Consider the following 23758-nt stretch of genomic DNA (forward strand, 5'->3'; position numbering starts at 1 on the left):
ATACATGGCCTTTGGATAGAAAGCGTCCAAATATCGTCATCATCGCGTCGTAGCATTCTCTGCCTAGGTTGAATTGAGCCTGCAGAGCCATTACTTGCGCGATGACATCTAGCTGACAAAGCTTGGTCTGCTCGTGGAGAGGACGTTTTGAAGACTTCGGCATTTCATAGAAGGCCTTTGCAGATTCCTCCATCTCATCGTCCGAATCCCGAGCATCATCAAAGTCTTGCACCATGTCTTCGATCCCGGTACCATGCTCATTGGTGCGACGACGAATCACCTCAGCTCTGGTACGTTGGTCAGACTCACCATGAAAAGTCCACACCGTATAATTAGGCGTAAAATCCCACTTCTGTAGGTGTTTACCCATTTCAAACTCTGTCTACTTTTTCCAGTTGTCGCAGTTGGGATAGGGGCACCATGTTTTTTGCTGACCATTTGCAAATGCGGCTCTCACAAACCCCCTGGTTTTTGTTAACCATTCATTGGTCATGTCTTTCTGACTAGGGTGACCAGTGTACATATAAGCACGATCACTCATGTTGCCTAGCTACCTATGGGCGCACAAGAAATAAATATATAATTCATCATCTATATTCATCCTCTAATCAAGTTTGTCAATTTTATTACGTCCATGCAACCTACACGCTAATAGGTAAAGATAGGTCCTAATCCCACCCGAGTATGTGTAGATTGGGTTCGTTATCCCATGCTCTGCTCCAGATGCGACGCAGAATTTCGCCAGCACCTCCCTGCTGTTCTCCTGATACACGTCTCGGCAATAAGCAGAGAGGATGTGTACCCGGAGAACAACAGGGAGGCACTGACGAAATTCCGCATCGGATCCGAAGCACAGCATACGGGAAAACAAGCCCAATCTACACATACTCAGGCTGTCCATGGATAACGTTGGACAATTCGAAAGGATGGCGGTTATAAATATGCAAAGACATGCATATTTATAGATGTCGCCCTTTCGAACGGGAGACGCATACTGGTCATCCATACTCATGATTGAAGAAACCTATATCTAGCAAGTTTCGTCGGCACAAAGACCGGAATAGGGCAAATTAAGGGGGTAGGAGGAGAAGTCATTTTTGCTCACCAACAAACGCAGGGGCGGAGCTTATCCAACGCACGTGGAGGTCGTCGATCAACTACACATTGAAATTCACCCGATCAACACAAATATGATGTTTTTATAATTAACATAATCGGAAAATATGTGACCTAACTCATAATTTACAAAACTATGACCTCGTGGGCCTCTAGAAGGCCGAAAAGCACCTTCTCGTTCAACGGTAAGTAGAAGAGGTGTCGGGGGTCGGGGCTTAGTGGCGTCGAGGGTCGGTGGTGTAGGGTGTCGGTGGCGATGGGGGTCAGGGGTTAGTTGCGTCGATGGTCGGGGGTGAGTGTCGTCTGGGGTCGAGGGTCACTAGCGTCGGGGGTTGGGGTCTTTTCGATCAACAAGAGGCCAAAGAGGTGTCGGGGGTCCGGGTTTTGGGGTCAGTCGCGTCGGGGGTCGGGGGTAGGGGGTCGGGGATCGGGGGTCGAGGGTTAGTGGCGTTGGGGGTCGGGGGTCGGGGGTCGAGGGTCAGTGGCGTCGGGAGTCGAGGGTTTGTGGCATCGGGCATCGGGGGTCGGGGGTCGAGGGTCAGTGGCGTCGGGAGTCGAGGGTCAGTGGCGTCGGGCGTCGAGGGTCGGGGGTTAGTGGAGTCGGGGATCGGGAGTCGGGGGTCGGGGGTCGGGGGTCAATGGTGTCGGGCCTCGGGGTCGGGAGTCGGGTGTCAGTGGCGTCCGGGGTCGGGGGTCGAGGGTCCGGGGTTGGTGGCATCGGGCGTCGGGGGTTGGTGGCATCGGGTGTTAGGGGTTGGTGGCGTCGGGCGTCGGGGGTCGTGGGCGGGGGGTCGGGGGTCGGGGTCCTCTTCTTTCTTCTTCTCCTCTCTCCTCTTTTTCTTCTTCTTCTTATTATTATTATTATTATTATTATTACTATTATTCTTTTTCTTTTTCCTCCTCCTCCTCCTCCTCTTCTTCTTCTTCTTTCTTTTCTCTTTCTCCTCCTCTCCTCTTTCTTCTTCTTCTTCTTCTTCTTCTTCTTCTTCCTTCTTCTAGTTTATTATTCTCTTATTTTCTTCTAAGTTTTTTCTTTTCTATCTATTTTTTTATTTTCTATCTACTTTTTCTACCTAATAAACTAACTATTTAATTTAACATAAAAACAAGAAAAAAACTAACTATCCAATTTAACAGAAAAAAGAAAATAAACTAACTATCTAAATTAACTATCTATTTAAAAAAAAAATAGGAAATAAAGCCTAAAAGGAAAAAAAAACTCACCAGGCCTTGCACATGGGCAGTGGGCGGCCGGGGCACAGGGGCAGTGGGCGACCGGGGCAGTGGCGTCGAGCGGGGGCAAGGCGCGGGGAGGAGGGGCATGGGGGACCGGGCCGATGGTGGTGAAAGGCGAGCTCCGACGACGCGGGAGGAGGGGAGGGCAACTCCGGCGGCGCGGGAGCAGGGGCCCAGGGAGGAGGGACCTGGGGAGGAAGGGGCGGGGCGGTGCAGGGGGCGGGGGCAGGGGCGGGGGCGACGCAGGGGGCAGGGTTAGGGGGCTCCGCCAGTGGTGCTGGAGCGAGGCGGGGCGGCGGCGGGGGCGAGTGAGGTGAGGGGAGAGAGACAGTGGGTGGGAGAGAGAGACAGTGAGCGAGGGAGTTGACGGTCGTTATAGGGTCGGCCCCTTTGCCGTCCGCCCCCCGGCGGCAAAGGGCCCCATGGCGGACGGCAAAGGCCCCCGGATGGCAAAGTTTGCCTTCCGTCGGACACAGCAGGCATGGGAGACGGCAAAGGGCCGACACATGGCAAATAGTCTGTTTGCCATCAGTTAGTCCTTTGCTGTCTGCTTGGTGTCAACTAACGGCAAAGAGGTTCTTTGCCATCAGCCAGCAGACGGCAAAGAACTGGCTGACGGCAAAGAACTGGATTCCAGTAGTGTAAGAGTGTCGAACCCAACGAGGAGCAGAAGGATCTGACAAGTGGTTTTCAGCAAGGTAATCTCTGCAAGCACTAAAATTGTCGGTAGCAGATAGTTGTGTGATAAGATGATTCGTAGCAAGTAGCAAGTAACAAAAGTAACAACTGTGCAGTAAAGTGGCCCAATCCCTTTTGTAGCAAGGGACAAGCCTGGACAAACTCTTATAGGAGGTAAAGCGCTCCCGAGGACACACAGGAATTTCTGTCAAGCTAGTTTTCATCATGTTCATATGATTCGCGTTCGCTACTTTGTTTGATATGTGGGTGGACCGGTGCTTGGGTATTTTCCTTACTTGGAAAAACATCCCACTTATGATTAACCCCTCTCACAAGCATCCGCAACTGCGAAAGAAGAATTAAGACAAAGTCTAACCATAGCATTAAACTAGTGGATCCAAATCAGCCCCTTACGAAGCAACGCATAAACTAGGGTTTAAGCTTCTGTCACTCTAGCAACCCATCATCTACTTATTACTTCCCAATGCGTTCCTCTAGGCCCAACTAATGGTGAAGTGTTATGTGGTCGACGTTCACATAACACCACTAGAGGAAAAACAACATACAACGCATCAAAATATCGAACGAATACCAAATTCACATGACTACTTATAGCATGACTTATCCCATGTCCTCAGGAACAAAAGTAACTACTCACAAAGCATAATTATGTTCATGACCAGAGAGATATTGAATAGCATCAAGGGTCTGAACATATAATCTTCCACCGAATAATCCAACTAGGATCAACTACAAGGAGTAATTAACACTACTAGCAACCTTACAAGTACCAATCGGAGTCGCGAGACGGATATTGGTTACAAGAGATGAACTAGGGTTTCGAGATGAGATGGTGCTGATGAAGATGTTGATGGTGATGAGTCCCCTCCGATGAGAGGAGTGTTGGTGATGACGATGGCGACGATTTCCCCTCCAGGAGGGAAGTTTCCCCGGTAGGACGACCCTGCCGGAGCTCTAGATTGGTTCTGCTCAAGTTCTACCTCGTGGCGGTGGCGATTCCTCCTGAAAGCCTCCTCCTAATTTTTTCTGGAACGAAACCCTCCTTATAGCAAAAGAGGGGGCCAGAGGGCCAACAGGGAGCCCACAAGCCCCCTAGGCGCGGCAAGGGGGGTAGGCCGCGCCTAGCAGGCTTGTGGCCTCCTGCTGGCTCCCCTCCCATATTTCTTTGGCCCAGTATTTTTTCTAAATTCCAAAATAAATCCTCGTTGATTTTCACGGCTTTTGGAGTTGCGCGGAATAGGTATCTCAAACTTGCTCCTTTTTCAGGTCAGAATTCCAGCAGCCGGCATTCTCCCTCTTCATGTAAACCTTCCAAAATAAGAGAGAAAAGGCATAAGTATTGTACCATGAAGTGTAATAAAATCCCATAAAGCGATAAATATCAACATGAAAGCATGATGCAAAATGGGCGTATCAACGAGGCGTTCCGCGTCGTTCCACTGATTTGTTGGGACGAGCGCATGACGGATCTGGACCGAATATTCTCTCTGTGGGAACGAGTGGGTTCTGAATCACTTTCATCCAAACACGAGAAGATGGCCTAGGAACGGGTCGGACCTGTGGCGTTCCATGCTATGACTGAAACCAAACACATCCCAAGTGGACAAAACCAAGCTCAAGACTATCGAGTCGTGTGAGGAAGAGAACCAGCTTCTGAAGGCTGGCGCGGAAAATTCTGTCGCGGAGCTCGCTTAGCTCAAATAGCACTACGCGGAGTGGGAGACCAAATTCGGGGAGGTCTTCGCCAAGAAAGCTAAACTGGAGCAGTTTATTAAAGACTTCACCAAGGAACACTATGAGAAACTGGAAGATATGTTATGAATCTGAATGGTCTCTCGTTTTTGCCTTGGAATTTCCAAGTGATATCTCTCATCCCTTTATTTTTCGACTAAATCCAGCCTTCTCCATTGGTGTTGAGGAAGAGACTGCATGAATAGAAAAAGAACTAGACCCGAAGGCAGGGCTCCTGAAGGACAGTGCCACCTTAGCTCTTCTCAGGGTGGAAGCTCGCGTTGACTATGTGTTGGGTTACTTCAGGTGGCTTCAGTCGGCCGCCGGGGAGATAGATCAAGGGACCACCCCTGACAATGCACTTCCAAAGGACGCCCAAACCATCGTGAACCGAGTGAAGGCCCACAGAGAATTCCAATCTTGGAAGAAGTCAGCGGCGAGGGTCGAAGCTGACATCACCCTCTCACTCGTCCACATCCATTGTAAAGGAGTGGATGAAGAGAAACTAAAAAATCGCTGGGTTGTCAATAGGAAAAGCGCCAAGTTAGAGGACTTAATGGATATGTTCATGGCGGGTGACACCCGGATTGCAGATGGGATCGACCTCGACACCTTCGTGGAAGCGGTGGAATCTTCAGCTTCCGAGTGATGCTCGAAGAAAAAACATTAAGTTTCAATTTGCCTCGGGATGCCGAGTGGTGTATGTAACCCCCAAACTTTGAGCGAGCTTTGAGCTCCCTCTTTTGCACACCTTTTGTTGGAACATTGTTTTGTTCATTTTCATTTGAATTTGGATCTTGTTTACTTGGTTATCCTTATTTTAGGTCCCTTTTACTCGGGCGAAAGCAGGTTTGCAGTCGAGTCTTGGAGCGTGGAGGTTGTCCTCACTCGAGATTGTTTTTAACTTAGGCGAAAGCTGGTTCTCGGCTAAGCCACCGAGTGTGAAGGTTGTCCTCACTCGAGATTGTTTTTAGCATAGGCAAAAGCTGGTTCTTGACTAAGCCCCAGAGAGTGGAGGTTGTCCTCACTCAGGATTACTTTTAACTTAGGCGAAAGTAGGTTTGCGGCTAAGCCCCCGAGTGTGGAGGTTATCCTCACTCGGGATTGTTTTTAACTTAGGCGAAAGCAGGTTCGCGGCTAAGCTCCCGAGTGTGGAGGTTGTCCTCACTTGGGATTATTTTTAACTTACGCGAAATCAGGTTCGCGGCTAAGCCCCCGAATGTGGAGGTTGTCCTCACTCGGGATTTTTCTTTTCATCTTGGCGAGCGAATAAAGAACTTGCTTCTGTTTGAAACCGTTTTAACTTAGGCGAAAGCTGATTCATCGCTAAGTCCCCGAGCGTGGAGGTTGTCCTCACTCGAGGCCGGTTTTTGTTCCTTAGGTGAAAACAAGTTCGCTGCCAAGAAATGATTGTTCTAAAGGTGGAAACTTTGGCCCATAAAATTTTGAAACACACACCCCACCCCCCATATCGCCGCAAGGCATATTTAGACAATGTAGCGAGGATGTTGCACATGCTTACAAACAAACATTTCAACAAATAAGCTTCAAAAAAATATATTATAAGAGAGAAAATACGTAAAAGGTGGTTAGTGGAAATGTACCAAATTTGGGGAACTAAAAGGCACATGTATATTTATCTCTAAAGAAGGTAGGTATATTCTTTTTTCCTTAAAATCTTTCAAAAACAGAATATGAATGATTAACTTAGAATCTTATGAGGGAAATCACTCAAAAAATTAGAAAGAACACTAATAATAAAAATAGAAATTAGAGAGAAAACATGGATGGACAAAAACTTTGTTTCTCGCTTTTGAGTAAAAAATATCTTAATTCCACCATTTTCTCAAAACTTTCCATGTTGAAAATTGTATTTATTCTAAATCTTCTCATTTTTTAGCTCATCGAGTCACTCAGCCACCTCCTCTTCTCCTCCTCTTGCCCCATAGGACGCGCATCCGAAATGTTTGCATGCTAGTTTTTCATTGATAGAAAGAAAAAGGTTGGATCAAGGGGGGTGCAACATTAGACTTGTCAAATCGACTGAAAACTTGACATTCCTACAAATGTTTGGAATCCTACAAGAGTTTGGAGTAAATGAAGAATTGCTATAAAAAATCAACCCCATGATGCAAAATACTACATGGGAAAAAGAAGACCCCATTAATCATTGATAGAAAAAATTCTACAAACTACGAGTGTTCCACTCAATAGTCAAGCCCTAAGCATATGTGAGCATGAGGAAAATATCAGCCATAACTAATGGAGAGAGGCAAGCAATATATTTCAACAATTTCACTAAAGTCTAGGCTTTTTTGGTCATTAAGCGTGTGGTCGATGTAGGCCGCATTTTTTTAATAGTGCGTTGGCAGGGTTTTGAATTGAAGAAATCTTAACTCGAATATCATATTGAATTCATGCTCCAATCAATTTATTCAAAAGTTTGCACTTGCGAAGAGAGGGTGACAATATATTTCAACATACACCGCAACGATCGTCGATCATACATATGACCAAATCAGCTCGATCGAAGAAACTCCTTTTAAAAAATTTAAGCGATTTCCGTTTTTTAGTTAGTGGATCTATCAAATGAGCGCCTCATTATATCTGCTACGCCACATGCACGTCATAACTGGGCTGAGCGCCCCAGACCTAGCAAGGGAAAGGAAGGACCATGCATTCATGAATCATGCATACGTTCCTACATTTAGTTAAGCACAGTGAGTATGCATATGGTTTGCAGCGCATGATGTCTCGTCTCGTGTACTAGAGACGGAGCTAAGCTATAGGCTGCTAGGCCCACCACGCAGAGACGCGCGTGCATGCATGCATGAGAGAGGGAGGCGAAGGGGTCCCGGCGGCCGGCCCGTGAGAGCTCGCGCGCCGCGCGGTGCGTGGTGGGGGAGCACCTACGTACGTACACCGCGCCACCGGCCCACCGCGCTAGCTTGGCTAGGGCATGCAAGCATTCATTCAGTAATGGCCCGGCCGATCGAAAAGGGGCCGGTGGCTATGGTAGGGACTAGGGACCCCCGTCGATGATCGATCGCCGAAGGCGACGTATCACGGTAAGTACGTAACGAGAGTGAAGAGGAAGCCAGGATATGGTCAGGCAGACGGAGGGAGCGGGGGTACGTGACGCACATGCATAGTGACGGAGCTAGAAATTTTGTGAAGCCTGGGCAAATATCAAGCCTTTTGTTTGAGGATCATACGTGCATGGATGTTGCCCGGGTAAACCAAGACGCACGGTAAAATTTACCCACTGTTTATCATGTATGTAAGCTGTATCACAGCCATCGAGCCTGGGCAAGTGCCCGGGGTGGCCGGGCGCTGGCTACGCCATGCATGTTCTACGGCGCCGCACGACATGATCGATGTTATGCCTGCTATGGTGCAGTGTATTGGACGCAGATGGAGCACTGTAGCGGCAGAATATACGGTACGTGCTGTCGAAATTGTCAAGGCTGGGCTCTGTAGCTTGCTCTCTCTCTCTCTCTCTGCACGTATGTACGTCCGTAACATGGTGATCTCTTTGTCTCTTTGTCAAATGCTCTGGCTGGCCCTCTCTCTCTCTTTATGCGCGTACGTACGTAACGTATCATGGGGATCTCTCTTTTTTTTTGCATAGATAACATGGGGATCTCTTTTCATGGGCACTGTTCACGGCCATGCTTCGCTGAAGATGTACGATCTACTAGTTGCATCCCCACCGCGTCCACGGTACGTACGTACAGTGCGCACGCGCCGCATGCGGCCACCGGCAGCCGGGACCAACTCGAGCCGCGGCCGCCTCCGCGCGCTTTAGGTTTGTTTCCACCACGGCATGCATGATCGATCGGGACATGGGCCGGCCGCCGCGCGCGCGTGCCCGCCCGCCATGCACGACGCCCGCGCCCACCCGTCGTCGTACGTTGATGGATGGAGCATCCTATAGCTGCCGTTACCCTGTGCATGACCATCACATCAGCCACCCATGACGTGCCATTGCCATACCATCGAGGGATATATGTACGCACCGCATGCTGCACATGGAGGGATCGATCCACATCCACCGGTGGAGCGCTCCTGACTGCATGTATATCATCATCTCCTCCGGGCTGCACGTACTGACGCTCGTACCTGCCGCGCGCGCTAGCTGCCGCTGAGGGCAGGATGAAGATGCCATCCATGCGTCGTGTTTATGCATGGCTGCGGTACTGCCACTGGCGTCCATCTGTGGCCGGTCGGCACGCGGACCCGCCGGGAGTACAGGTTGAGCATTGACCAACTTATTATTCCCCTCCGGTTTTTGGCCGGCACCGAACAACGCACGCCTGCATGCTTGTGCAAATGTTCTATACGTACTCTACTCATGAAGCGTCATATAGCTACCGTTATGTACACTTGTACCTACCCTGGAGCCAGACACTTGACCTTGACGTGCCGTAGTTAACCAGCTGCAGCCATCCTGTCCGGTGTACTGTACCTTTCAGAACTAACAACACATGCCTTTCAGGTTAAATCTATCAGTGCCAGGTGCGAGAAGGTGATGTACCATTGCACGTACGTACCGACTGCCGACTCTGTTCTGGTAATACTACGTACTACTACAATTTGTTGACCAAACAAAGAAACAGGCAAAGCATATCAATGTGCCTCAACGTTGTGGAGCAACACGACATTAAACAGTTCCATCTGGTTTCAGTTTGCCTTGATCGTCTATTTGCCATCAAGGGAGGAGTTCACCTTGAGCACATGCTTGCGGAAATAAATAACGGACGGTGAACTGAAGAGGAGGTCCAGGGGGTTGCTTGAGACCCTGCTCTGCAAACATGATAATTCCCTACGGTTCGAGGTCAAACATGGTTTTTGGTTTACGACGAAACCATCAGCCCGTCCAAATGCCCTACACCTAGACACCAGCAAGAGACGACACTACAATAACACCTAGCTACTCACCAAGGAGGCTTCCGACGACCCTAGCCATTGCGAGGTTGCACCACAAACAGGGAAGGGAAAATCAGAAGAACGTCACGGGCCGAGATGCCCCATAACTCACCAGAGTGCCCTTCACCATGTCTGAACCGCAGAAAATAGCCTGCAGCAAGCTTTTAGGAAAAGAAGCCTCCAACAGCGCCAAGCATCTGTCGGTGGCACGTTCATCCACTTCATCCTTCTTTATCATGCCCAGCCTCCTAAGCAATATAGCCAGTGCCCTCTGCTCCGGGACGCTTTATTTTGACGGTGGAAGGTAGACGAAATCTTCTTCGCGTAGGCCCGTGCGGATGGCACTTAACCTTTGCGGTCTTCTGTGCCAAGCCCCCGGCTTCTTGGGGCACACTTAACAACGGAGCAGAATGTAGAGCATCGTCTGCCAGCCCAGGATGATCTTTCTCCATCACTGAAGGTGCATCCTTAAGTGTACACAAAGGCGGTGCTTTGTCAGACGACGAGATCAGGATTGCTGGAGACTCTCCAGACACCTCTGGTAGCAATGTTGTTTTCTTGAACGGTGCAGGAGCCGATGGAGGTGGCTGACGACCAGAGATCCGCAGCCCCACAGCACAAGGGTCCTCCTCCACACCTTCAACAACCCCAATCGAGGATGCCTCCACATCAGGATGGGACTTCAAACTTCCGAGCCTAGTCATAATAGCATCTTCAACCTCATATGCTATGCCCGTCCTTGAATTTAGCTGTTGCATGTTGCTTTCCAGACCCAGAGAGGTTATATTATCAGCACGGGACTTCAAAATTTGTAGCCTCGCCAAAACAGCATCTTCGACTGGATATGATCCCTCACTTCCTTTTTCCCCCTCTTCACACTTGTTCTCACCCAAAGGGCTTATTTTGTCAACGCGGGACTCCAAAACTTTCAATCGAGCAAACATTTCATGAACCTCATCAGATGAATTTATACTTGTGTTAAGCTGACGGTTGCTGCTTTTCAAACCCAACGAGGTTATGTAATCAGGGCGGGACTTCAAAATTCTCAGCCTCCCCAAAACATCATCTTCAACGAGATATGATCCCTTGCTAGGTTCTTGATGCCCCTCACACTTACTCTCACCCAAAGAGCTTATATTGTCAATACGGGATTCTAGAACTTTCATTTGAGCAAATATTTCAGCATCAAGACCATTTACGATGCTCTTATTTGTACCAATAATGGACCTTGGAGATAATGAAGGAGGAGGTGGTGGTTGTTGAGTGAGAAGCTCCTGTCCGGTGGAGGAGCTCTGGCATGGACCTGACGGAAAAGAGGCACCACTAAAAATATTGTGTCCCTGATCATTCCTCTTGTCGCACGGATGAGGGCTGAGCCAAAACTTGTCACAGTTACCACAGTATGGTCCTGAAGGATTGTCGGGCGCGACCATGTAGCGCTGTGGCACCAATGCAGGTGGCGGAGGCCCTGGGGAAGCAGCCGGGACTTGAGCAGCCAAAACACAAGTGCACTGTTGAGTCGTCGTCCTATTTATAATAGAAGAAGATTGTCTGCCATCACTACCTTCTCCATGACATTGCAAGATCGCAGCACAGGAATTGCAATCTTTGGCATGATTATGTGGTTGGCCATCAGATAAGATTACTCTGGAGGCTTTATCACTTTCTGATGGGACAACTGGAGCTGCATTGACCCAAAAAAGTTACATATGTAAGTAAGGATATTAAAGCATATAGAGAACCTCAATAAATATACAAATACAGTAATTCACAATCAAATCATTATACCTGTTTGCGTGTTGCTGAAAACTTTCATTTTTGCAAGCTTCATACGGGCATGCTGAAGCTCATATTTGAGTTTAACCACTGAAGCTTCTGCTTCAAACCATAATTTTTTGTAAATTGACACTTGAGAAACTTCAGTATCATCGAGCATATTATCCTCTGGGAGCTTAGAAAGAGCCTGAACATAAGAATAATGAGGTTTATGCACTCGAAAAAAAAAATTGCTCGTCTAAGTTAAGAATCAATGTATTCCAAATATGACCAAAGTTACCTGTGAAACAGATGTCTTAAATTCTGAATCTATGCTCTCTGACACTGAGTGTTCAGGGATTGCCATCAACAAATTGTTTCTCAAGCAACTGATTTGACTGGAGTTCCTCAAACAATCATCGCCTTTTAATGTAGCCTTGTACAAGACAGAAAAACAGAACTGAGTAAAAACTAACCAACAAACAATCCATATGTATATTTAATGTCAAAAAACAGCATTACTTTTGCATACCACTTGAAGGGGAACTAGTATAGGAGAATAAATGTCTATTTCTTGGTTCATATAGAAGATGTGGTAAATGCACTCAAAGGGGGAATGAATTATCATTGTAACCACTAAACAGGCAAACACACGTGAACAAAATAAGATTGCAAAGGTTTTGTATCATACTCATACAACCAAACCTGTACAAATACTGAAGCAAAATGAACCTCCATATAATAACACCATGTACCAGGTCAAAGAAGTGAAAGTAAAGACTAACGACATACTCCCTCCGTCCCAAAATTCTTGTCTTAGGTTTGTCTAGAAATGGATGTATCTAAATACTAAAATGTGACTAGATACAATCATATCTAGACAAATCTAAGACAAAAAATTTGGGACGGAGGGAGTATATTCTATAAATATGAATCATATACTCATATCACAAGCACCGGTTACGTTGGGTGTTCTAACAACTATCATAACTTTCATCAGATAAAACTAACATATCTCAATTTCATCACTAAGTTAAAACTTTGAAGTAGAACATGTCAAGTGTCACAATGGCTTTCATGAACTATAATTTCCAGTGGTAGCTGAGCAAAACATATTGTTGTCTGACGACTGACATTTAGTATGGACGTCTCAGTAATGGTATGTCTAAGTTGCTTTTCCTGTTTTGGTGGAGCTATAGTGCAGGTCTAGTATTTTGGATTGCAAAATATTACCAGTTATCATCACATATTAGTATCGTATTCAGGTTATGAAGGTCTCTGTGAATCTTGCAACTTTTCTATGGTCTAAAAATTGTGACTTAAATAAATACCTTGCCTCCTTTAGAAGAAGCAGCTTTAAGATTTCGAATAACAGATTTCAGAATCCCCTCTTCATATTCCTGTAATGAAGAACCACCATTGCAAGTAGACAGAAGCACTACTGACAAAGTGTGTATTAGCTTCAGAAACTTTGCCTGATTGCTAGGGCTAGAGTCAGACATCTGCATCAAATTCTCCTCGGCGTATGGATGGCAGTGAGAGTGTTCTTGACCTTCTTTTGTATGTATTTGAGTGTGTGCACTTTCCTCTGCCTCTTCTGCTCGACAGGAAATATTTCCAGGTATGCTTTCACTTGTTAGACCTTTAACAGGAAATGAAAGAGCACCATCGATGGGACTTGTCACAGGGCCTGAAGGATCCTTATTCAGATGATAATGTCCTGCATTTTCAGCACCAATATGATCAAACAGTTTACTAGCAAAGGCATTATGTTGCTGACAGCGAACTGATAGTACAAAACTATTAGTAGACTCTGAACTTTCTCAACAAGTTCCTGGATTCTTCTCAACCCTGAGCTCTCTGGTCTCAAGCGATACCAACATAAAAAGAAAATTTCTTTGCGGCATTCGGTCGTAATAAAATCAGAATATCCGTGTAGATACATGTGAGATCTTAATACTTATGTACAAATAGGAATATCATACAATTTCTTTTAAAGGGAGTCGGTGATGAATGCCCGGTAGTGTCATATAGCGCCGGCCTCCCACAGGGCGTTCCTAGTTTCAAGTTTCAACAAACTCTCATCCAAACTCATGTCATCTAGTTGTTCTGTGACTCCTGTGATGTGCTTAATAAAACCATCGGACAATGCCGAGCTGTTCCCACCTGCCAACCCGGTTGAGGTTGACAACACTGTCATGTGGCCCGAGAAGATACATCGGGCAACCCTTGTTCAAGAAATCCCGCACCTGAACTGATTTCATTCTGGAGAGAATGCGGGCGTGGCAATGTCCTTAAGGCAATAGAACCCCAGGCTCAGCCAGGCATACGTCATACAGTTGCGATTATCAGGCAAGAGCCTTTTATAATGCAGCCGTTGCAATTAGCAAGTGTCGTTAGGTGCTACTACTCATTGCTGAAGTTGATCTTCTCCAAGTAATCCAACATAAAATAAAATGTCAAGCAAGAGACTCCTAAAATGCACCCATTACAATTACTTATGCTTTATCATGTGCAATTGCCCATTGCTGAAGTTCATCTCCTTCAAGTGATCCAATGCAAAATAAAATGCTCTTCACAAGAAGTTTTTTAGCATGTATAGCAGCAAATGGGCTACCTTCTTGCACAATTATCTGCTAAAAAACTTATTAACCATCCACACGTCCAAAATAGAAAATGTCGTCTCAAACTAGCCTAAACAAAGACCTATTAACGAGTTAGTTTATCTTTTTCAATGTTGACATCTTTTTTATATACTCCGAGTATACAATATGCACTGAAAATAAGTATTCATGAGACAAAGAGGGCGTCAAACCTGTGGTTTGATCCCTCGTGGACTGTGATTACAACCACCCCACTTCTGTTTAATATTTTCCTATGTCACATGCCCTCTTATACACTGACATCTATTACAAGAAGCAACAAGAAACATAAGGGAGATTTGGTGGAATTGAATAACACGGTGGTACACAATGGTGGAAGCAGTTTTGAGGGGTGATCAGAGAGGTCGGACGAAGATGGCACACATTATCTGTTTATTAAGTTACATATCTCTTGATATTCATATTATGACAAGGCATTTCATGCACCACCATAGTGACTGAAACAGTGGCAGAGATTTGATAAAGTTACAGAAAACAGTGTCAAGTGACGTGACACGTAGCTGGAGAGGCAGAGCCAATGGTTGTGCCTAGGGCAGACAAAAAGGGGGGGGAGGAAAAAAAGATGACCTGTTGCAATGCACGTAGCGGCAGGAGAACGAAAGGCGAGTTGAGAGAGAAATGAAGACAGACGGCACATTTTTCTGTTTTATATATTTTGTATGAAATCTGCAGCACCAGAAGGGTACTCAGCTAGTGTGTTATACAATTTTCTGTTAGTACTTAGTAAATTATTCCCTCCGTCCGGAAATACTTGTCATAGGAATGGATGTATCTAGATGTATTTTAGTTCTAGATACATCCATTTTTATACATTTGTGTGACAAGTAATTCCGGACGGAGGGAGTATTAGATTGACGAGACCAATCAATGGTTCTATCTAATTCTGATTGTTTCATTATTTCTGGCAATGTTGTGCATATTGTAGGTGAAGTTTTTGAGAGTGCTCCATATGGCACATACTCTGGGAACCACTTCGGCAACTTTGTTGATCTACATCTTCTTTTCATCTCTAAGATAGTACTAGTAGCTAACACTTGACAAACATATACAAATCCTAAAGTTAAAATCCTACTAACAGAGTATAGTATGCTTCTCAAAAATTTAGTGTGTGCACAGAAGTAGCCTAGCTAGCTAGGGCTCTTAAGAGAAAGAAAACCACATCCTATATGACTACCTCTGATATGATAAAATGGCAAGGTGGAAAAATGGAACCAGGCTCTCAGATATGCCAGCAGCCAACCCTACTGATCACAGGATCTCGCATAAGGCAGCTAACAGAAGGTGCTGCACTCAACTCTGATTCCGCACAAGCATGCAAGTAAAGGGCTAGTTAGACCGTGTGCAGCCCGCCTTCAAATCTTCAATTGTGCACATATGCTACTGCCTGCTCGTTTCACCATTCAACAATGGATCAAACCACCTCGTGGGTCCACCTAACAATCATACAAACCTATGCGAGAATGAACTGATGCTAACCCGAGGCATTCCGGCATATATCAATCAAAAGTTTCAATAAGCACCAGTAACTGGAGTTGGTGTAGGGTAAAGGCGTTACCAGAAAACCCTGGTGAGGCGGAAGCTGCGGCGTCCGGGGCCATGTATCTTACGGGGGCTTCCATCCACGACGCATTCCCCCACTCGCCGGCCGCGTAGAGGGAAGTGACGGCGGGGGCATCGAGGCTAGGGTTGGGGGATGTTTGGTCCGAGGGATGGAGCCCGTCCACAGTGAAGGGGGCGGCGGAGGTAGAGAAGGGGGGTACCGCCACGTGCTGCGGAGGATAACCCCGATGGTCGCTGGGGTAGGTGAGCATTTCGCCGGCGACGAGCGGCTGCCGTTTGGGGAGTTGGCGTCGAGTGACGATTGAGGCGTAGCAGGGGTCTGGTGCGCGACACGTGCGCCCGACTAGAAATTTGGTTATTTGCCACCTTCGATCGGGCGTTTGCTAAATCGCGATTGTCACTTTGTAAAAATGTCACCCAGCTTATGTACATTTTGATTAGCATGACATTTCTCCTTTTTCATTGCTTTTTATTTTCTTTTTCCATTTTTTAGCACCTAAAAGGACCAAACGACCTCGTCCTTTCAACCTTATCCTTAGGTCAATTCAAACGCGCGACCCATCCGGGGGCGGACGGTCGTTGGGCGCATGAGATTACATGACCCCAAACGAACGTGCCCCACCCCGAGCTCCTCCGTCTGGAACGTGTTCAACGTTGGGTCCTGTCCCAGCTCCAACCGCTTGCCTTGATGCCCGATGTTGCGTCAGCCCGCTTGTCGTTGCCTACACGCGCTTGCCTCGCGTCGTTGCTCGCCTGCCATGCGTCACGCCATCCGCCCATTCGCTGCTGCTGCCTGGGCGCCCCGTGCTGCGCCTGCCCTAAGCCGCGCGAGCCGCCCGCTCACGCGTGTCGTTGCCTGCTCACGCCGCCCGCCACGTGCGATGCTGCTGCCTGCCATGCCCAGCGGCGCGCCTGCCCGGCACGCCACTACTGCTGGCGTCAGCACCGTGCGGTGCTGCTAGCGGCCGCCCTGCACACGCTCGCTACTGCTCACGCTTGCCCCGTGTCGCGCCGACCCCCCGCTTGCTGCTGCATGCGCACCCCGCGCCAAGCATGCCTCGTTCTGCCCTTGCGTCGCTTTGGCACATGCATCCCGCCCCGCGCGGGGTGCTACTGGTGGTTGTCCCGTGCCGCGCATGCTGGCCCCGCGAGTCGCCCCGCACGCAGCTGCTGCCAGCGCGCCTCGCTGCCCGTGCGCCCCGCGTCGCTCGTGCCCGCTCGTGCCCGACGCACGCTCGCGTTGCCCCGCGCCGCTGGTGCTCATGCCGGCCATGTGCCGTGTTGTTGCTCGCGCCGCCCACCCCGGGCGTGCTGCGTGCTCGTCAGCCCGCTCGCGCCTGCGAGCCTCGCCGCCCGCTTGCGCCAACGCGTCTTGCTGCTTGCCCGCCCACGCGGTGGAGCCCTAGGTCGGCGGCCTGGGGCAGAACACTACGCCGGTGGCCTCGATGGAGCGGCGACATCTTCTCTCTGGTCGTACGGGTCGTGAAGGAAGCATCAAGTGTCTCTGTTTTGTGGGACCAGCCAGGACACGGGCGGATGAGAGCAGCGGACGAGAGTGTATGTTTTTGTCCGTCCGGTAGCATTTGTGGCGCAAGTTTGGTCTAGGTTTGGGGTCGGGCCGGACAAAAAGGGACACCAACGACCAGAGTTGTTCGTTTGGGTCTTTTCGGTGGGTCTACTTTTACCCCAAATGGACGCGGGTGGACAAGATGGGGTCGCACGCAGGAGTTGGCCTTATGCGTGTGTGAATTTGCTGGTTTGAATTACAGTAGGTCATCCTTGTGGTCGCACACTCACACTTGCTCGCTGTTGAACCTTGCTGATGCGTGTGCACACCATCATAGCTTGCCGCCCTAGCTTGCCCACGCCTCCGCGAACAACAAAGGTTTGATGCGGGTGCTCGCGCCTCGCGTATCCCTGGGCGTGCTGGCGCAACTCGCCCTTGCCTTTCCCTCGCCTCCACGGTCAACTGCAGCTCGCCGCCGGTCCGCGTCCACGGTTGCACGAAGCGCAGCTTGCCTTCGCCTTCCTGATGCGTGTACAACCTACCGAAGCTCGATGTCCTAGCTCGCTGACTCGTGCGCGAGCCACGGCAGCTCGCGACCCTAACAGGAGGTTGACGATGGTGAACACAAGCAACATGTAAGTCATGTTTACTGTGATGCTTTATTTGTTCTTTGATTGAATTTGGAAATTAGATAAAGACTAGCATAAATTACTTGCTGCAATATGTTCTGTTGCACTTGTTGTAGCTTATTCAAACACATGAAATGGAATTGTAGGTAGAAGTAGGTAGAAGTGCAGTATGTAAACCCCAAATTTAAAAGTGGCACTATGTAGAGCTTAATTTTTCAGAGATTTGGTAGACACAATATTGCCGACGAGCATCACGTACACGTTCGCTTCAAGGAGATCTCCGCTTCGAGTGTTGATTTGATTCCTAAGTACGTGTAGATATCATCAAGGGCACTTTGGTCCTTTTAGGTGAGAGAAAAAGAAAAAGAAAAAGAAAAGTCATGAAAAAAGAAGAAATTGCATGGTAATCAAAGTGCACGTGAACTGGGTGGCATTTTTACAAAGTCAACCTTGACAATGAAAATTTAGCGGAGCCCCATATTGAAAGTGGCAAATAGCATGTTTTCTCGCGCCCGATGACTATGGTAGGTGATGGGCTCGGCTGGGCTAGTTGGGCCATATATATGGGTCGCAATTTTTTTTATCAAGGCTCTTTGTTTATCTCGTGAATTAATCAGGGGCACCTAATTAGGGGCACGCCTATGTCTCGCTTGAGACAGTATTTTTTATTGAATAAATGAGTGTGCTTTATTCATTGATCAAAATAACGATGGATACAAAGGTAATCTGGAGGATCGCCTAACCACACATCTCTACCACCCTTCAAATTGTTTGCCATCATTTTCTGCAAATGTATATTATCTTTTATATTTATCTAACATGGCAAAGTTACTATATTGACCATGGCAAACTTAATGTGTGTACTATGGCAAGATTAATTCAAGTACTATGGCGAACCTAATTTATGGACCATGACAAAGCTTAATTCAAGTAATATCGTATGGACACGGTGAGTTTTACACTTATTTAGGTAATGTCCACACCACCATGGCAAAAAAATCATTTTTATTTCCATGGCAAAAATGTAGTTTGCATTTGCCATGGCAAATTTACATTCATTACAACCGCAAAAGTACCTATATTGCCATGGCAAATTTTATTTTTACATGTCAATTTAATAGCTCATAGAATTTTCTTTTTCATAGGGTCATGGTAATTTTGCCATGGAAAATTTACTTCAGGTACATTGAGCATGGCAAATGAACAAAAAATAAAATCTAAAATCATCGAGTACATTGTGCATACCATGAGGCAAAAAATTGTTAGTGAAAGTGCGTTATATCGACTAGAGGGGATGAATAGGGGATTTTTAGAATTTCATCACTGAGGAAAATCCTTTTGAGGAAATTCCTCACTTATGACTAACTTACAGCGGAAACAGCAAAGGATAAGGAGTGCAAAGTATCACTACATCAGTTTTTCAGGATGAAGAATATGAAAACAGTTTGCACAGTATGCAGGCACGCAGAAAACAGATGAGGATTAACTCGTGTGAAGAATTTGGGGTTGAGGAATTTCAGAGAAAGTCTTCAGCAAATTCTTCAAACAGTGACAGTGAAAATCATCAACACACAATCTGAGGAATATAAAGAGTTAAGGAAATAGAACCCGTTTCATAGTGAAGACAGTGGTTGATGACCCAGTTCCAACTGTTGTGACAGTTGTACATCTGGTTTGGAGCGGCTTGGTATTGAAACCGAAGGACACAGAGTCCCTACCGTATTCTCCTTGGGCTAAGAACACACAGTCCTCGCCCAACACTCGTGGTAAGTCTTCAGGGCAGACTTCCAAACCCTCACAAACTTGGTCACCTGGCGATCCACAATTGACTACTGGATTGCTCTAGACCATGACGCCTAACCGTCTGGAGGATGCACAGTCCTCAAAGGTCAAAGGCTTCAGTCCCACACAAGAACAACTTCTTCAGTGATGCTCAATCACTTGGTTTTTGGTTTGTGGTTTGGTGCTTGGGGTATTTCTTCACTGATGAATTACTCTCGAAGACTCTGAGGAATTTGGGTTGCTCTTATGACAAGTGTCAGTTTGTATCGGAGAAGCCAACCAGCTAATGGTTGTGGGGGCGGCTATTTATAGCCTCGCAGCATCCCGACATGATTTGACATTAATGCCCTTAAATAATATGACCGTTGGTGTGGATAAGACCAATGATGTGGCGCGACTATCGGTAACGGTCGGGACCCTCAACTGTGAGAGTCATCATGTCTCTCATATTCCTCACTTGAGGCTTTTGGTAGGATTAGGCTTGGGTTGAGCATCATGAAGAAATTCATTCCGAAGTGTTACCTCGATCCCCCTTCAATAGTACGGTGTTCCTATTACTCAAGTGTGAAGAAAATAAAACAGAAAGGATAAATCTTCATGCTTCAAAGTCTTCAGATTGATTTTCTTCATGACACACCGAATTCCTCAATTTCAATATCTTCATGAGGAATATCAATTTCATCGCAAATTCTTCGCGATTCAATTCTTCAGCTTCTGACCAATTTCTTCAGCCGAAGATATACATTTTTAGGGGTCGATATTCATCAAATATTTCAAACTCCTGAGCGACTTATAGATCATGTGTACACTCATGAACACATTAGATACTTAACCTATAAGTCTTCAAACCACCAAAATCACTAAGGGGCACTAGATGCACTTACAATCTCCCCCTTTTTGGTGGTTGATGACAATTAGGTTAAGTCTTCAACGGGAATAAACATATGAAGTGTAAATACTCATATGAGGAATTTGAAATCAAGATTTAGAGAGACTCCCCCTGTAGATGTGCATATCTTGAGGATTTTGCTTTTCACAGCAAATGCACATTGATGATTTATATCATGGAGATCTCCCCCTGAGTCTTGTAGATCATGCATACATATGACATATAGTATGAAGAAATTGAGGATGCATGATGACAAATGGTATCTGACGAATTCCAGCATGCGTGCATTAAAATTTTGAGGAATAAGCATGCGAAGAAAAACGTTCAAAAGCGTGAGAGTACCATCGGGCTTAAGTTACAACTCATTACATAAAACACTTCAGAAGAGCCAAGAGTTTTAACTTAAATAAAGTTTATAAGCCCCCAAAATATCCCGCGTGAAGACTAACTCTCAAGTTTCTCCCCCTTTGTCATCAAGTGACAAAAAGGGACAAACTGAGGACTAATGCCCGTGAAGACCTTCACTTCTTGGCAGTTGAGAAAGACGCGTGAGGATTCTTGGGAGCAGACTTCCTCCTTGGACCTGTGGCAGTGTCTTGTTGGTCTTCATCTGATTCAGCAGTGTGGAATGAAGAAAACGAATTGTCCTCAAGGTCTGGGACTGGAATTGGCCTGAATTTCTTCTTTGGTGGCCACGACCAGTCGAAGTCCTGCACAAACTCCAATTCTACAAGTTCTGCTGGAGTCTTAAAATGAGCCAGTGTGGCCTAGGTACGATCAAAAACCTCATGAAGATAATGATGGTTAAGCTTCACAGCATTCTGCGTTTCATTGAGGGTTTTCACAATGGCGTCGAACTGGCGTTTGACCCACTTGTGATTCCGATCAACCTTCTGGTGAAGACTTAGAGGAAGCTCTCTGGTATTCATCACCCTTGGAGGAACAAGACTTGGAGGATGAGTTTCAGTGTCATCCCATGAGGAATATGCATCTGGCTATCTGAACTGGCCATCAAGGGGCCGACTGTCTTCATCAATGACAGACTTGCCTTTTCCTTCAACAGGCTCGAAAGTCTTCTTGTTGACCCTGAGAGGAGGCATATAACCTTGATGATTGTTGAAACCAGCATGATAGTTGATGCCTGATGTGCGTCTGATGAATCTCATGATCCATGGAGCGTAAATCTTCAGGTCAAAAGGGGACATAGCATTTTCCGCCAGAGTCCTGAAGAAGAAATCATGGATGTTGATGGGAATGCCATGGATGATGTTGAAGAGGATATTCTTCATGATGCCTACGACATCTTCTTCATCATCATGACCCTTGATAGGCGCAAGAACGCTGCAGAGGATTCTGTAAACCGTCCTGGGTTCATACTTCAGCTCATGGACCAGGAAGGTTGTTCTTGGTGGTTACCCCTTAGCCAAAGGCTTCATGAGGACATCCATCAGCTTGTTTGCCAGCTCACGTTCATCATACAGCTTTACTGCCTGCTCTGAGGGAATTGACACTGATAGTTCATGCAGCAGCTCATTGGTAGGAGCCTTGAAGTGTGTGTTGTGCGTCATCCAATCCAGCACCCATGTGTTGATGTCTGTTGGATCTCCAGAGATGTGCAGAGTTGCATAGAATTGAAGAATGATTTCACTATTCCAATCACAGATATCTGAGCACATAGGGAGGAGTCCAGCTTCATAAAGGACGTTGAGGACTGGGGCGAAGCAAGGAATTTCTTCAAGCTCAACGTGAGGAATGTGCCTGTGCTGGAAAATCTTGTTTCTTCCACACAACACAGATGCGTAGTAGTTGAGCCGTGTCCTGGTCCAAAACTTCAGATGCCTGATGCGAGGCTTGTCATAGGGATTTTCTCCGATGAAGAACATGCGTTCTTCAAAGAAGGATTCCTTTTGAAACTTTGGCCGCTTGGAGAACGGCTGACGCTGCATTGGCTGAAGATTTTGCGGCTTGACTTGAGGAGAGACAATCATTGCCGTTTCTGGGTTGAGGACGACAAGAGCATTCTCTGGATCTGGTGCATTATCCTCAGTATGTTCCTCAGGTTGAGGAATTTCATCTGCTTGTGCTTCAGGCTGAGGAGCATGCTCTGGTTGAGGAATGTCATCAACCGGAGCATCTTGTTGAGGTTTTGCTCTGGTGGAGGAATTGGTTCATCCTGAGCCTCAGGTTGAGGATTTTGCTCAGGAGGAGGAATTGGGTCAGCCTGAGCCTCGGGTTGAGGATTTTGCTCAGGATTTTGAATTTCATCAGGCTGAGGATTTTCACTTTGTTTTTCCTCAGCATGAGGACCTTGCTTGGTGGAGGAGCCAGATTCATCAGCTGGTGCAGCTGATCCTTGAGCAGTTTCTTCAGGAGGAATGGAGGTCTGAGGACTGTCATCAATGCGAATTTCCTCATCAGTGTGTTCCTCAGACTCAGCATTCTTAATTTCCTCATCAACCATGTGCTCCTTGTCTTCGCTTTCGAAGGGAGTCATCTCATATGATGGAGCAACGTTGAGAGGCACATGATCTAGAGGTGCATTTTCTTCAAGAGCTTTGAGGCGCTTGGCCTCAGTTGATTCTTCTGCTGAGGAAGCTTTTCTCTTCTTGGCTTCCTTTTTAGTAGCTCTAGACTTCTTCACGTCTGATGCAGACGGTGTCATTTTCTTCACCTTTGAAGCTTTTGGTGAAGGCGTTTTCTCAGCTGAAGCAGTTTCATCAGCTGGAGCAGAGTCATCAGCTGGCTTGGAAGCAGCTGGAGCAGTTTCACCAGTTGTAGTAGAGTCATCAGCTGGATTTTCCTTGGCAATTTCCTCAATAGCTGGTTCATCAACACGGCTTTCTTGAGGGATTTCCTCAGCATGAGCAGTTTCATCAGCTGGTTCCTCAATCAGAGGCTGAGGTGTTGGTGCTAGAGGGGCAGCCTTCTTGTTGTACTTGTCAACTGCGTTAGTGGCAAATTTGATGAAATTGCTTTTGAGACTTTGACGGTGAGAGAGCTTAGAGTACTTGTCTGTCAAAGTCTTCAATTCAGCCTGTGTTGACACAAGTGCATCAGGCATCAGGTTGAGGAGATTTTGTCTCAGGAATTTCTCCTTTTTGAGCTTTGCAACCTTAGCTCGTTTGGCTTGCTGCTCCTTCCACTTGGCCTCGTTGATGAATGTGGCCACCATGTGGCTGATGCCTGGGGGAAGCTTCAAATCATCGATTGGAGTGTTGGGGTCCTCATACCAGATGTTGATGTAATCCAGGAGGACTTTTGG

The 23758-nt window shown here is 46.9% G+C and overlaps 1 protein-coding gene across 1 annotated transcript; it reads right to left on the reverse strand.

Moving 5' to 3' along the window:
• Positions 1 to 9396: 9396 nt before the first annotated feature.
• On the reverse strand, positions 9397 to 16020 carry LOC123437310. Its single transcript, XM_045115700.1, has 5 exons — positions 15685 to 16020; positions 12798 to 13186; positions 11768 to 11902; positions 11500 to 11674; positions 9397 to 11395 (listed from the first exon to the last, which is right to left on the reverse strand). Exons 1-5 carry the CDS (start codon positions 15938 to 15940, stop codon positions 9960 to 9962), a joined length of 2391 nt encoding a protein of 796 aa, XP_044971635.1. The 5' UTR covers positions 15941 to 16020; the 3' UTR covers positions 9397 to 9959.
• Between the last annotated feature and the right edge of the window lie 7738 nt (positions 16021 to 23758).

This window comes from Hordeum vulgare, chromosome 1H (genome assembly GCF_904849725.1).
Source record: "Hordeum vulgare subsp. vulgare chromosome 1H, MorexV3_pseudomolecules_assembly, whole genome shotgun sequence".
Classification (NCBI taxonomy): Eukaryota; Viridiplantae; Streptophyta; class Magnoliopsida; order Poales; family Poaceae; genus Hordeum; species Hordeum vulgare.

Coding starts and splice junctions, on each gene's coding strand:
- LOC123437310 (XM_045115700.1), bottom strand. CDS start 15,940: ATGCTCACCTACCCCAGCGACCATCGGGGTTATCCTCCGCAGCACGTG. Junction 13,187..15,684: donor CGCCTCACCAGGGTTTTCTG/GTAACGCCTTTA, acceptor CTGAAAATGCAG/GACATTATCATCTGAATAAG. Junction 11,396..11,499: donor TTTCAGCAACACGCAAACAG/GTATAATGATTT, acceptor GGGTCAATGCAG/CTCCAGTTGTCCCATCAGAA.